Source organism: Oenanthe melanoleuca, chromosome 7 (genome assembly GCF_029582105.1).
Source record: "Oenanthe melanoleuca isolate GR-GAL-2019-014 chromosome 7, OMel1.0, whole genome shotgun sequence".
Classification (NCBI taxonomy): domain Eukaryota; kingdom Metazoa; phylum Chordata; class Aves; order Passeriformes; family Muscicapidae; genus Oenanthe; species Oenanthe melanoleuca.
Genome location: NC_079341.1, coordinates 19,572,266 through 19,586,448, shown reverse-complemented (window position 1 = coordinate 19,586,448; position 14,183 = coordinate 19,572,266). Strand labels below are relative to the sequence as shown.

General features: G+C 36.8%; 1 protein-coding gene across 8 annotated transcripts in view; it reads right to left on the bottom strand.

The window, feature by feature from the left end:
* The window catches only part of COBLL1 (cordon-bleu WH2 repeat protein like 1), a 75,755-nt gene that overhangs the window by 56,278 nt on the left and 5,294 nt on the right, over nucleotides 1–14,183 (bottom strand). The window contains exon 2 of one of the 8 annotated variants that reach the window (XM_056496115.1): nucleotides 5,500–5,609. The exons of 6 other annotated variants lie outside the window; for them this stretch is intronic. In XM_056496115.1, coding sequence (XP_056352090.1) covers nucleotides 5,500–5,555 — 56 coding nt within the window. In that variant the 5' untranslated portion in view covers nucleotides 5,556–5,609. Of the gene's footprint in view, nucleotides 1–5,499; nucleotides 5,610–13,628; nucleotides 13,712–14,183 lie in introns of those variants that run through there. One more of the 8 variants, XM_056496118.1, reaches the window with a different exon arrangement.

Sequence of the window (14,183 nt, the reverse complement as noted above, 5' to 3'; positions counted from 1 at the left end):
TAACAGCAATATATGGGCAGAGAAATCCGCCAATAAAGCTGTAACTTTAACAATAGATAAGGCAGATGATTATGTAACAGTGTTGATTGCCAAAGCTACATTAATTTGATTTGAGCACATATTTGCCTACTTTGCAGGCTCATACTCTGCGTGCTAATAAAAGGTTTCTGCCTGATAAAGACTAAATTAAAAAGTTGGTGACCTGGAAAAATAAATTAGTTTTGGTACCAAAACACCAGTACCTGGTGTCAATACTGCTTAAAAATCATGTATTTAATAAAAAAGTAAGTCACCTCCCTCTCAAAAAAACCCAAAAACCACCAAAATACCAAAAGAAATCACCAGCCAACCACAAAACTCCAAGGAAAATTATTACTACTATCAAGATTTGTCTGTTATTATTTCCTCTGCTTGGAATGGGAGAGCAAGGGCTTCTATTGAGTTGTTGGTGTGCAGACACTGAGTAACTGTACTTCCAGCACTTCATACAGAAACTTCCCAGTTCATCAGTTCAACATCAACTATGATACTGTTTATATATAACACTGCAGGGTCACATGCTGAATGCAGTTAATGAAAGTAAACTCCAAATCTAAAGAAAGTAACTATTTAAGCAAAAAACAGACACACTGGATGCAACCTAATATGCTTCCATTAGACTTTTCTGTGTCCCTCTATTGACACCTATGGCATTATTAACAGAAAGCTAAATAAAAGTGGACAAATTTGGGAAGTAGGTACATTGTTCATCAAGGCCACATCCATAAAAGTATGGACTTTGAAGAAGCTGTGTCTAAGAAGACACACAGAAGTAACCAGCATGTCTTTTCTTTGAATTACGTTTTCTTCTGCTTTCCAGTTTCCTTATTTAAGGCATATTAGTGCTCATAGTTTATTTGTACATATTTTTCACAGCTTTGGAATAATGTTTCTGGACAGCAGAAACTAGCCAATGCATTAAGCTTTCCTAGTTGGACATTAGTAGCTGGAACAGCACTTGGTCTCTGATGTGCCATTACAAAACTTTCAGTTCTAGATAAGAGGTCACACACACATAAAATCCCACCATGGGAAAAAATAAAAACAAATAGCCAAATTTTGACTCATAAAATCAAATATCAAAGAAAGAATTCTACTAATCCTAGTCTTGTCTCACCCAATGTGGAACAAAAAACAAACAAAGATAATCTATGTTTTCACATCTTGGGTATCTAAGAACTTCAAAGTTATTTATTTATGCAGATGACTAAATATTTCCCTTCATTTTTCAAATATCCTTGAACATAAGTATTTGTTCAAGAACATAAAGGACAGAAAATAAATGGCTGTATAGCTCTTGTCACTGCAATGCAAAACATTTATGTCCAGTTCTTACAAACTGCAGTAACAGACAATTTACCATTCTTCCTCAATCAAGATTTATTGCAAATTTCTGCACAACCCATAAGCATTTAGATATAAGAAATTTTAAAAAGCCAAACAAAACCCTGCACACAACTATTCCTAGCCAGCACTGCAAGGCACATTCTTACATTCCCATGGAAAGCTAACAGGATGAGGAGCATGGCTGCATGTTCCCTTGAGGCCAGGCACAACTGAACTACTGGACAAAGAACAAGTTCTGGTCCCCATCGCCTGCACATACACATAGACCATGGGAACTCATTTTCTCTGGGTCACTTGGCTGCACAGCTGCATGTGTCATTTGTTTTTAGAACACAAATATTTTCTTTTAAATGAACAACCAAGTACTACATGATGAAAAAAAAAGAAAGAAATCCAGAAGAGACAAAAATATCTGAGTGGCATACTTTACAGCATAAGCCATGCAAAGCCAGTTTTGAAATGTTCAGAGAAAAGATCTTATGAGAATCAATTCTGCCAAATTAAAAACTTAAGACCGCTGACTTACCATCATAATCCTTCCAGGAGGAGTCCAAAACCTGTGATGCAGAAGCCCCATCACATTTTGACAGTCTTCTCCCTATCCCAGTTTCTACTTAGAAGTCATGAAGACTCCTTTAACAATTTGAGTAGGACAGAGGAGTGAAGGTGAATGGAAAATAGATGTAATTGTGTTGCTGCCAATACCATAACACATCAGCAGTTCTGTGGTGATAGTTCTGGGACAGCCACATATTGAGTTTCTTGGACAAAGCTGGTCTAGTATTGCCTCAGACATATTGACAGGGAGCAGAAAAACAGGATACAGCTTTGTCATTTCATTTATGTAAAGAGCCTCAAACAAGGTGTGACTTGCTGCTAAGAGACACCAGAATCCACCTGTCAAATTAGAGGCTACAGTAAGCAAAGAGAAGAAACTGAGTGACTCTGGATGCCCCTTCATAAGGTCCACCAGCCTCACACCATGTTCTTAATCTAAGGAGCAGCCACTGGCTACACAATCTAAACATGATGGGAACCATGAGAGCACACCCTCTAAATACTCACCAGCAGCCTGGCTGAATCTCCTTGCTAAACTGAAAAACCTTAACCTGGCTAAAAAACAGATGCTCATAAAACACTTCACACCAGTGCACTATTTCTGTGCAAAAGCTCACATGGTTTCTCAAGCTCACCATCATTTATACTCTCATAATTCCATTTTCTGTGTATTTGCAGAAATGTGAAACATGGTTGAATGGGGGATACATCTGCCATGGTAACACTGCAGACTGTGTGAAACATTTTTTCAGACTGCAAATATGACCCAACAGCCTTTAAAAATATTCAATACCATTAGCTTTTTGGTGTCAAAGGTGGCTAATAAGGGTATCAGGTGACTGTCAAAAGTAAATAACAGTAACAATGACAAGAACTTCTGAGAAATTTGCAAGAATTTTACAGCTAGGCCAAGCTATCATTTCTCTCTATCTTTTTATAATTACATGACTGCATAACTTTATCACAATTGATGTTAAGCAATGAAGAAAAGTGACTGGGTGAAGGAAACAACAGAAAACAACAGAAACACAGAATAATTTAGATTAGAGAAGACCCTTAAGATCATGAAGTCCAACCATAAACTTAAAACTGCCAGGTTCTTATCTTCTCCACTGGTAGAATCAAACTTCCTTTTTGAGTTGTTTACTCCTGTTCATCTTTTTTTTGTTTTTTTTTTTTTTTAATACAAAAAGACAAAAGGCAGTCATCCCTTCCATTCTGGCAAAAGTACATACAAGCTTAGCTGCCAAGGCATCCAGTTGCAGGCCTTGGTACCCCATCTTCTTTAATCATGTAGCTCTTTTTGAGAAATCTCAATATTTGACTGCCAAATTCAAGTCTGAAATTCCCACTTAGGGAAGCTTAAGGGATGTAAATCATCTGTTTCCTTTCTTGGCATCCTGTGTCTCCAAACATGACACTGTTATGTTCAAATCAGACTAAATTAGGAAGCCTAGACATTTAAAGTGACATTAAGCAGACAACACTGTGGTCAACCCTTTCAATTCTTTTGTATGACAGCTTTATCTCTCACCAGTCTTGCTTATTTCCAACAAAATTATAATAACATTATACCATTTAAATAAACCAACAAAGAACTCTCACTATTATTTCACTGGGCTTGCTGTATATCATTAAGATTAAAAGCAAACTTAATGATCTCTTACTGTTATTTCAGTAATGCACTAACTGCAGCAGGAATCCTTACATCCAATGACCAAATTAAAATAGAAGTTGGGGTGTATCAGCTGGGACTATGAAATGTTATGGTGCAATACAACTATTCTGCCTAAAAGTCAGTTAGTCAAAACAGCTCAGATCAGTAAGAATTGATTCAGGCCAGGTTAGAGTACCTTCCAGAAAATACTGACATTTGGTGCTGACAAAGCCAACATCTAACAACAGGAACTGGCAATATCCCTGACTTTTCCAGTTGAAAGCCTTGAGTGAAGCATCAGAGGTTCTGTGAAAAACATCCTACTTATGGCTTTTTTTATCTTTACTTTTACTACTGAGTATCTTAGCATGTTGAAAGAGAAGTTTGATCAGTGAAAGAATCCATCAGTATTTATCAGCTCCTTGTACTTAATTTCTTCTTGATTTAATTCCCAGAATATCATTCATTTTTCTATTAATTGTAAGGTCAAAGAGGACCCCGTGGAAGCAATAAGCAGCAGGAACTAAATAAACAGAAGACCGGATCTTTAATGCAAATGTGTTTCCTGGAGGAAAGGAGTAAATCAGTGCAGATAATGTAGTACAGAAGCAGGAAAAAAGTTTAAAAAAATAAAAATCACATGTTCTGAAACAATCCGTTCAAAAGTTTTCCTCTGGAACATAAGTAGCTCTTCAAAACCAGTGCCCTGCTGAGGAATTTACAAACTTGCCAAGGTTTAAGTTACTAATCAAAAGCAACAGCTATTTGCTTTGTGGATGAAGAGTCATAGCATTCGCTCAAAATTAAAATAAACCAAACAAGCAAACAAATCACAATTATTTTAAGGTACAATACAAGTGCAGCGAGAGCTGTCTGTGTGAGTGTGCAACTGAGACAAGTCCTCCAGAATACATCCCCCTTCATTACAAGTTCTAAGAAAAGGAATACTGGCACTACAATTAAGAGGCCTTCAGAGTACTGAACCAGTTTAAATAATGCTTAATGCTTTTCAAATCCACCAGTTACAAGGTCACACCAGGGTAATTCCACAGCATGTCTCCTGATAACCATGTTTCTGGCCTGTTAAAGAACCACACATTTTCATGAACAGCTAGAATTTAAAGTTTATCTTTAATAACCAGAGAGCATGACTATTTAGATATTACATGCATTTTCCAAAATCACTGTTCAACATTATCCTTATTTAATTAACCACTGCTCCAGACACTAGGACATCTGAAAACTGACAAATATGTTTTCAAGAATCAGTTTCTGGCCCCAGAAAAGGCTCTCCTTCACAGAAGTTTTAATCTCTGTGTGTAATATCGTGTCCTCCCATGTACACCCAATATACATTGTTCTGTACAACAGAAACTCCTTGTGTTTCAAAAAATTGATTAATTCCTACAACTGCTTAGTAATAAAATGAAACACATTTAAGATTTTGAGATTTCTTCCTCTCCAGTGAAAAAGCAGAAAGTAGATTAGAGGGGCTTTACTTCTTCAAAAACGCATCCATTACTTCTTATTAGAATACAGTTAAATCTTAGTTTTAAATATAAAATTATTTTATCAGCATTTTTGGTAAAAAATACTGAAAAGTGGGTACCATAAGGAATCAGGAATCACAAAAAGGAGATACCAACAGGTACCTAAACACAGCTACCTACAAAGTTTCTGCAATATCCTTCCCTCACAGAACTTCAGTGAAATGTAAATAAGTGATGGTAAATAATGGAATAGTCATTCTGAGCATCAAACTTCACGAAAATTACACATTTCAAAGATGCTTCCGTACAAAGCACGATTGATAGTAAAACAGAATAAAGCTTGTGCTGTATAAATATTCTTTCAGGAGTGAATTCTACCTGCTTTCCCTTAGAGTATTGCACATTGACTCACCATGCTGCCTTCTCCCTTTCTTTCTCTGTTGCTCTGCTTCCACCAGCAGCATGGTTTCCCATTTGATTCTGGTCAGGATTCTCACTGCAGGGAGGCTAACTCTGCACTTGAGCACAAATGCCAAGAGGATGAGAACACTCCATTAATCAGGGTAAACTCACTGAAAAAATCAGTGCTAAAATCACTCTACCAAAATCCAGCTTTGAGGACTTATCCAAAAAACTTTCTAAAAAACCTTATACATATTACAGGACTACCAATTTAACCCTTATCCAGGTACTTATTGTTGTTACAGATCCAGCTACTTCTGCCTAAGAAAAACTTACTTATATTTCTTAAATAACAATCTAGGCCATCCTACAGTGCACCACATCTGACAGTGCACATTGGGGTTGGAATACATGATCTTCAAAGGTTGCTCCCAAGCCAAATAATTCTGTGATTTGCTTGAAGACAAAAATAAACTGGTGGAAATCAAAAGCAGAAAAGTATTCTGGCATACCTTCTTCCTGAGGAGAGAAAGTATACGTGGATGTAGCACTTAGAAGCACAAAAACTATTAGTTTTAAAACCAAAGGCAACACCATTCTAGATGGAATTAAGAAACAGTGGAACAGTACAAACAGGACAAAGAAGTCCTTTAAAAGAGAATATGAAAACAAACCAAAAATGGCTTAAGCTATCAAACAAAAATTTAAAGAGGCTATAAGTGAATGCAAAAAAAGCCCAGCAAGGACACTGGCATGGGGAGAAAGCCACCTGGCCATTTCTAGATGCCACAACTAACTGGACACAGTTTGAATCAACAGGGTTTAACAGGCACTGGGGAAGTATTTCATCCTCATGAGTAAAATCACCTTTGACTTAAATATAGCAAAGGGGCTTTTTACTTGTTCTAAGCAATCATAAAGAGATAAAAATAACCCCATTCTGTTTGTTCTATTGAATAGGGGATTAAAATAACTAGCAAGGCTTTAAGTCGTTGAGCTTGAGGTGGATTCACCAGGTCACAATTGGAAAAGGAGAACTGCCAGTCCTTGATAAGCACAGCAATTACCATTCTTTTATATACAGAACCACTCTAAGGGAGTACAGCTTCCTTAAACAGCAATAACAGCATATCCTTTGATTTATACAGCAGTCCTGCAGCAATACAACCAACATCCTGTTTTCATCTTAAAGTACAGCTGGGCACTTTGTCCACAGGCTTTATTTATCAGACTCCCCATAACTGAGTGCCTTGTCATTATAAGAAACAGCACCCTTCAACTTAGCAGCATTTTATCTTCCTGGTTCTTTCCTTAGAAAATACTTACATGCTACCTACCTGACCTACACAGCACACAGAGGTTTACTGCAAACTTTGACACTATGTGACTTAAGTTTATAAATGTTAACTAAATACAGTAACAGACTTCTCCCACCCAGGAAGTCATGTAAAAAACCACCCAAGAAAATTTAGACAAAAAGGAATTTCAAAGGAAAGGACAAAAATACCTAAGCTGCCAGATCTCTTAAAGCATGTGAAACACACAAATTCCTGATATCTGAAACCATCTTTTTTTAACTTCTCCCTGGATTTAGAAGTTGTCTCTGAACATAACAGCAAATCTCTGTAGAATGCCTAAAAGAACATATGTCTAAAACATTTGATCAGACATAACATTGATTTTTTAATAATTCTGTATCCTGTGTTTTCACAACAGTTGGAATCCTGTCAGAAATGCAGTATTTTCCACATTCTTACCCATGAAAGTAACCAGACAAATAGCATTTTGAATGATTTACATGCTCATACTCTGTAACCATGCAGTAACTCATGAACATGCCATTCACATGTTGTCACACTTCAGAAATAGAAAGACCAAGAGTGCTTAACTCTTTATCACTTTATTTGTTCAAAAGTTTTAGAAGAAATTGTGGCTCATTGAATATATTAAATCAAAAAACTTTTAAAATGAAGAAAATTTTTCTAGCTATATCTATAACACATCCACATTTTTTACCCATTTATCCTCAGGCAAGTGGTAAGCTGTGTGTGAGCACAAGATCAGTGAAAACAAAAAGGCAACTACTAATACCAATATAGGGCAAACTTCTTATTTAGAAGTTAATGGCCCTGATTCAAGAGCAATAGAGGATTGGATTTTTCTGGCCAGGAAACAGCCTGTGGTAGGGGCAAACAACAGACAAAATTACTGCCAACACTGTACAGCAGAAGAAGCCAAAGTGACAAGGATGCAGATCAGAACATCAACTTGACCAGAGTGTCTACTCCTGTTCTTAGTGATAGGAGATAAGGCAGGGACAAGCTGCAGATAGTTCATTTGCTAAAATCTCCAAAATTTGTCCACATTTAACTGCAGCAGACCAGTGCTTCACTTGCCATAAAACTGAAGCTAACAAGTGGAAAACCAGAGCAGTCAATTTGGATAAAAAGTTCATGAGCAGCTATCTATACAGATCACAAAAGAATAACAAGATGCAAACAAGGGAACACTAAAACTCACAGATCTGTGAACTTTTTCAAAATTCATCTTCACCCTGCTGAGTAAAACTAAGTGTAAGTAACCTAAAGGCCATCAACCTCCCCCAAGCACCATATTTTCTCTCTCCCACTAAGTATGGATTGGGTTTTCAATGCCTCCCAACAGAGGAAATCCATGAAAAGAACTCTGGCTTCATATCAGAGAAGAGACTGATTGCCATGCCACTGTTCTTTTGACATACAGAAAATGATGATTTTATTACATGGATATAAAATCAGTAGCATAATGCTGTCAGCTTAAAGCAGAAAGGCTCTTTGGATACAGAAGTTCAAAGCTGACACTTCAAAAACTACAATATCCTAAGGTGATACAGACAAAGAAACAAAAGCCTTGTCTAACATTAAAAACAGAAAAAGGAACTACCCCAGACTTCCATGAGTCGATTACCAGCAACTTCTCACTGGCTTCTTCTGACTTAAGAACAGACACGAAGTTGCAACAAACTGAATCTATCAGCACAACAGCAGCAGCAAACCTACTCAGCTGAGAACAAGACACAAAACTTCCTTCTACCTAGAGAGTCCATAAGAGGCAGAGAGGTATGCAACCCCTGTCAATTATTCAATGACTATCAAAAACCAAACAAAGAAACAAAAAAATTGGGGGAAGAAGAAGAACCAATCTCCCCATCCAGTATCAGACATTTGCATGAATCAGCCTCTCTCATAAACAAAGTGACCAAGTCACTTCTTTCTCGCTGACACTTAAATATTTAAGTGAAAATATTTGTTAATCAAAGTCAGTGGTAAACACAAAGGTACACAATAGTGGTACAGCTACGTCAGTTTGAGAATGTGACTCACATTTTCTGATGGTTCTCATTTTATCATCAGAAGCCAAAAGCTTTTTGAGTTAAATGACTGTTTACAATTCCAACCAATGCTATACCATGTTCAGCTATGTCCTTTTATCTTTGATAAAGGATCACATGTCCTTTACAGACAGATGGGAGATCGTTCTACCATGTTGAGCATTTATTCACATGATACCACAAACTGACTCAAGGAAACAGTCAGTGTATGACTGAGATATGAAATATGATGTGACAGGATGTGGGAAAGGCCGATAAGTGTAGATGGAGTTTTCCAGATCTCATTCTGCTATTAAAATTATTTTTAAATTGAAGTTAAAACCTTATCAAGTACTTCTAAACTTGGAGCTTTTGTTTTCCTGTAACAGAAGGACTCTTTGAATACACAACCATTTCTCTTTACTGTTGAGTAAAGAGTATGTTGTCAGCAAATTAATTGCACTCTTCCCAATGAGCTAGGGTAGAATTTTGCAAGGGCGTTTCTACATTAAGTTGTTAAAGCTCTTCCAAGTGGTCCCGACAAACATTTGTACAAAATAAACAATTCACTGGACACGTCATTTCCTACTGTCCATCTCCACCACAAGCAGGAAGAGGCAGCACCAGCCTGTCAGAGAATACACAGATTTCATTCAGGAAGTGTGAAGGAATATCCAGCTGTTCTTCTCTAGTGGAGACAGAATGCAGAACAGCTGCCTCATGCAGAATGGCAGAATGCTGATTAGCACCATAGAGATCTTTCCACAGGACCACTCAGTCAGGGTAACAAGTCATTTCAAAGGCTCCATCTATAGGAGCAGTATAGCACAGGATGAAATCTCTGCATTTATGTTATGTGTCATTATTTCCAAGCAGTCTCAATTCTAACATAAAATCTTATTCTGGATTAAGTACTGGCAAATAGTCTTTAAAAAAAAAATTCCTATAAACCTGTTAGCTGGCAGGCTTTACATATTATAACTACAAAGTCCAGGAAAATTTAGGTGCAAGTGAAAGCAGGAAGAAAACCTAACATTAGGAGCCCTTAAGCAATAAAAAGTATCTTAAAGAACGCCCCCCCCCCAAAAAAAAAAAAAAACCAACCAATTGTTTTGTTGGAATACTTCTAAAAGTATCATAGTACCACATCCCCATTTTTTTCTAAAATAAATTATTGTAAACTTTTAAGTATACTTTTAAGGTCTCATCCAACATTCAAATTCATTGCATTTCTCTTCTTCTTTATTAAATTAAGATTTATGGATAAAGATCCTTTACAGTAGTGTATTTTGGGAGGAAGACTGGAAAGTTTGTAAGAATGTTTGGGCAGTGGAAATAAGAACAGTCAAAGAAAGATGCTTAGAAATCAGACAGAGATCCCAAAGTTCAGACAGTGATGTCAGATCCTTATTACTTTTCCAAAATAAGCCTCTTCAGAGTCTCTCTTAGAGCCCTCACTATCAACAACCAACTCTGAAGAAGTGCTTATAAAGCACTTTGGTTTTCCTTGCTTTTCTACAAAAGTGAACAAGCATTGTCTGGTGTATTGAGAATATCTCAATAATACCTAGGATGGGGCAGGGGGGATTTTGTGCCCTGCACAGCAAAAGAATCATCAAAACAAATCACAAAAATTATCTAGATTCAAAAATCCTCTGATCCCTGCATATACCACTTGGCAGAAAACCAGAGCCCTCTCCCTACTCCAAAAAAACTCCCCATCAACCACCAGGAAACAAGAGAAGCATGAAGAAGCTGAATGACTAAAGATAGATCTGACCCAGTTCCATCAGTTAATTTCTACAACTAATTCCTAGGAATCTGTCATGCAGATGTCACAATTTTACATATATCTATAATTCTGAGAAAGGACAGCATGTAATACATGAATAAAATTACTGCTACTGGCCCAACAAAGTCATAGGTAAACTCTGACTTGCTTGAATAAAGAAACAGAAATCCTATTTAATATCTGTAGCTATCACTGTCAGCCTTGAGACCTCAGCTTCAACCTCTGCAATGTCCAAGGCATTACTCAACTACAGATAAGCAAGCAGATGAGATCAGCAACTGCAAAGGCAGTGAATGACCCCACGTTAAAATGCCACACAAAAGGGCCTGAGAGATCCTTCTCCCCTCCAACAGTGTAGTGAAAAACATTCTCAATGCCCACATAAGTACAAGGGAACAAGATGCATTGAGCTAGGTAAAACAGAACACACAATTTTTAAACACATTTTTTAAAAAGTGTATTTATAAAAAGAAGAATTCATAGTTTCAGACTGAAGTCAGGGAAGAGGAATTAAATATAGGGAGAATGTGACACACGGGGAAAGATCAAGCTGAAGGGCCAGGCTCTCACTAAATCTGAAGATTAAAAAGAATGCACAAAGCCAAAATGTGAAAAGATTCACTCAACTTGCTGTGCTCTTACCCTTTCAGGCAAAAATAAAGTACATATTTCTTTACTAGGAGCTGTAGATGTACAAACTTAAGTAAACTTTAAGATTGAACAAAAAGGAACTTCCCCCAAGCAGTGAGTACTCTAAAAAGTGAATGAGGTAAATATAGCTCAAGGAGGGTGCCAAGGATGGAATTAGTGAGGCTGATTTGTAATGTGGGTGGAAGGAGAGGATCAGAATTGCAGGCAAAGGGAAGTAAGAGACCATGAATCAGACCCCAGCAGAGGATACAGAAAAGTTTGTCTGGAGACTTCAGAGGGTAAATGGAAAAAGCAGTAACTCTTCAGGAATGAAAACTGGGAACAACTTTCAACATATAATGCTACCTGATTCATGAGGAATTAAATATTCTGAATTTTAAAAATTTTAAAGAATTTAAAAATTTTAAAAAGAAAAACCCAAATTCCTGGCATGGGTTGAATTTCTGATTTTACACAGATGCCTGAAAATTATCGGAAATTCATCCTCTAGAAATTCCACCTACTACACTATTGTCATAAACTAACACACACCTTGTTTGTCTTAGTAAAGGAGTAAAAAACTCATCCATCCACGCAAGTAATTTCTACGCTCTCAAAGCCAGAATGGTTACATTTTGAATTCCACATAACATTATTTTTGCATGAGAAGGGCAGAACGTTGAAGTCCTTAGCTAATAATTAGTAAGGAAAGAAGTACTTCACCTTTGCCTCAAGGATTACAACCAGCAGGACAAGTCGTACACAACTGTTTTTTCAACTTTGTTACAAACAGATATTTTGGCTTTTTTTTTTTTTTTTTTTTAGGAAATCAGTGTCAAAGCATTATTATTCCCACATAGAAAGAGCTTTCAACATTGCTGTCACAAGAAAAGTTAAACAATAGCCAGCTCACTAGATTATCCTATACTTCCAATATTATGTCCAGTTGATTTGTCAATCTAGTTTGACAGTATAGATGGACTGAGCCAGGTTTTACAAAAGTCAAGAGCAATACAATGATACTTAAACAAATGGCAAGCTAGTAAATGACAAAAAAAACCACAAACCAAACTTGGCATATCACGTCCTTCCCTGATGAAGAATAAATCCTTCCCTAAATTACTTTGAACATTCTTATTTAACTCAATTAGTTCAACAGGGGGGAGGAGGAAGGGACACAGATGGACAAAAAACCCAAACAAAACAAACAGTCAAAACGAATGAAACAAAAAAATGTAATTCATTTTGTGAAACAAAAAATTTGAAAAATAGAAGCAGTTCCTCCAGACAACTTTGTCAATTGTAAGTCTGTATTAAGGGCAGAGCTGAAAATACTTATGCTCTTCCCACTGATCAACATTTAAAGTTACCTGTCAAGCCCCATGTATAGAAAAGCTTCAGTGTGGAAGAAAATCCAGCTGAAGGTCTGACATTAAAGTAAGGTAGAAGATCAAAAGGGAAAACTAATTCTCAACAGAAAACAAAGGCCCATGAAAACAAAAACACCCCACTGTTAAATCAATACATCAATAACTCAGGAATATTAGACTGAAAAAATATTTGATTTTAAAGAAAAATACACATATTTCTAATGCTGTTTGAGATGGGATGGTGTTTTCCTTATTGGACATTTTTTGTCTCTTTGTTGGAGGAAAATTCAAGCTGACAACATTTCTTGTTTAACACAGAGGAACAGTTTGCACTGTTTGGGAAGGAGATGTTTGTTTGTCTATTATTCCAGATATATATATATATATATATATATATATAAGATTTCAAACCAAGCAGCTCTATTTCCAGAATAAAAATGAAAGCCAAATAAATGTGCAGAAAGTATTTTTAAAACACAGCTATGAAAGCTTCCAAGCTGTACTATTTCTTCAATGGGAACCTCTTTAGGGGTAAAGTTTGAAATAAAACCTATCCTTTCTCACAGAAGAAAGCTTAAGTCCAGCTAAAAATAATCATATGCTCTATTTTCTTTAACTGAAAAAAATAATCCTGACAACCATGTCAATAGTTCCCAAGGCAGATATTTCATAGATAGATAAGGGACTCACCCTTTAAGAACCTATGGCACTCTGATCATTTACAACACCCAAACAAATGCACATGTCCCTTCCAAACTGGATAACCTCCTAGCAAGTAAAAACAAATCCAGGAACTCTGAATTCTCTAAGAATTCCCATGGTATTCCATTTCTGCATTAAAAAAAACATTTCTTAAACCATGAAAAAAATGCAGGTATATCCATCGGTCTATCACATGAAGATTTTAAGTCAGAAAAACATCTACTGGAACTCCAGTTAGTAAGTGTTTACATTTACTTCATAAAGAGCTCCATTTGAAATTGTGGGACCTTACCTCAGGAGAGAATTCAGGTGAAGCATCAAGTTTTTAATTGGTTCCTACAGCTCAGAACAGCAGAGGTAGTTTTCTTTCCCCCTTGAGCCCTCCATTGTTGCAAGCACAGTCAGAGTTTCCTCTTCATTGTGCTAATGCTGGGCACAGCCACAGAACTCTACAGGAATCTAGGAGCCAACATCCCAGCTTCTTGTCATCCTCTAACACCCTGAAGTCAGCTCTTTTAGAGCTGCACACAGTGATACTCACAGTGAAGAGCAACTTTCTCAAACTGCAGCTTTGTGAACTTAAGTTAGAGTAGCAGCTGCTGGTGAAGCGAGAGCCAAGTGAGAAGAAAAGAAAGTGCACAATCAGATCTGGTTTAACTTGTAAGCAGCCATAAAAGAGAACACCTGGCATTCCCTGTATCCACTACATTAACACAGCAACTCATTATATCGACTTGTTAATTTCTAGAAAAAAAGAATAAATATTTAGTTGAGCATGCTAACCTTGTTACAGCTTCAAGGGCTGGCTGGATAATCCGGCATCTGCTCTTCCCCAGCACACATAAAA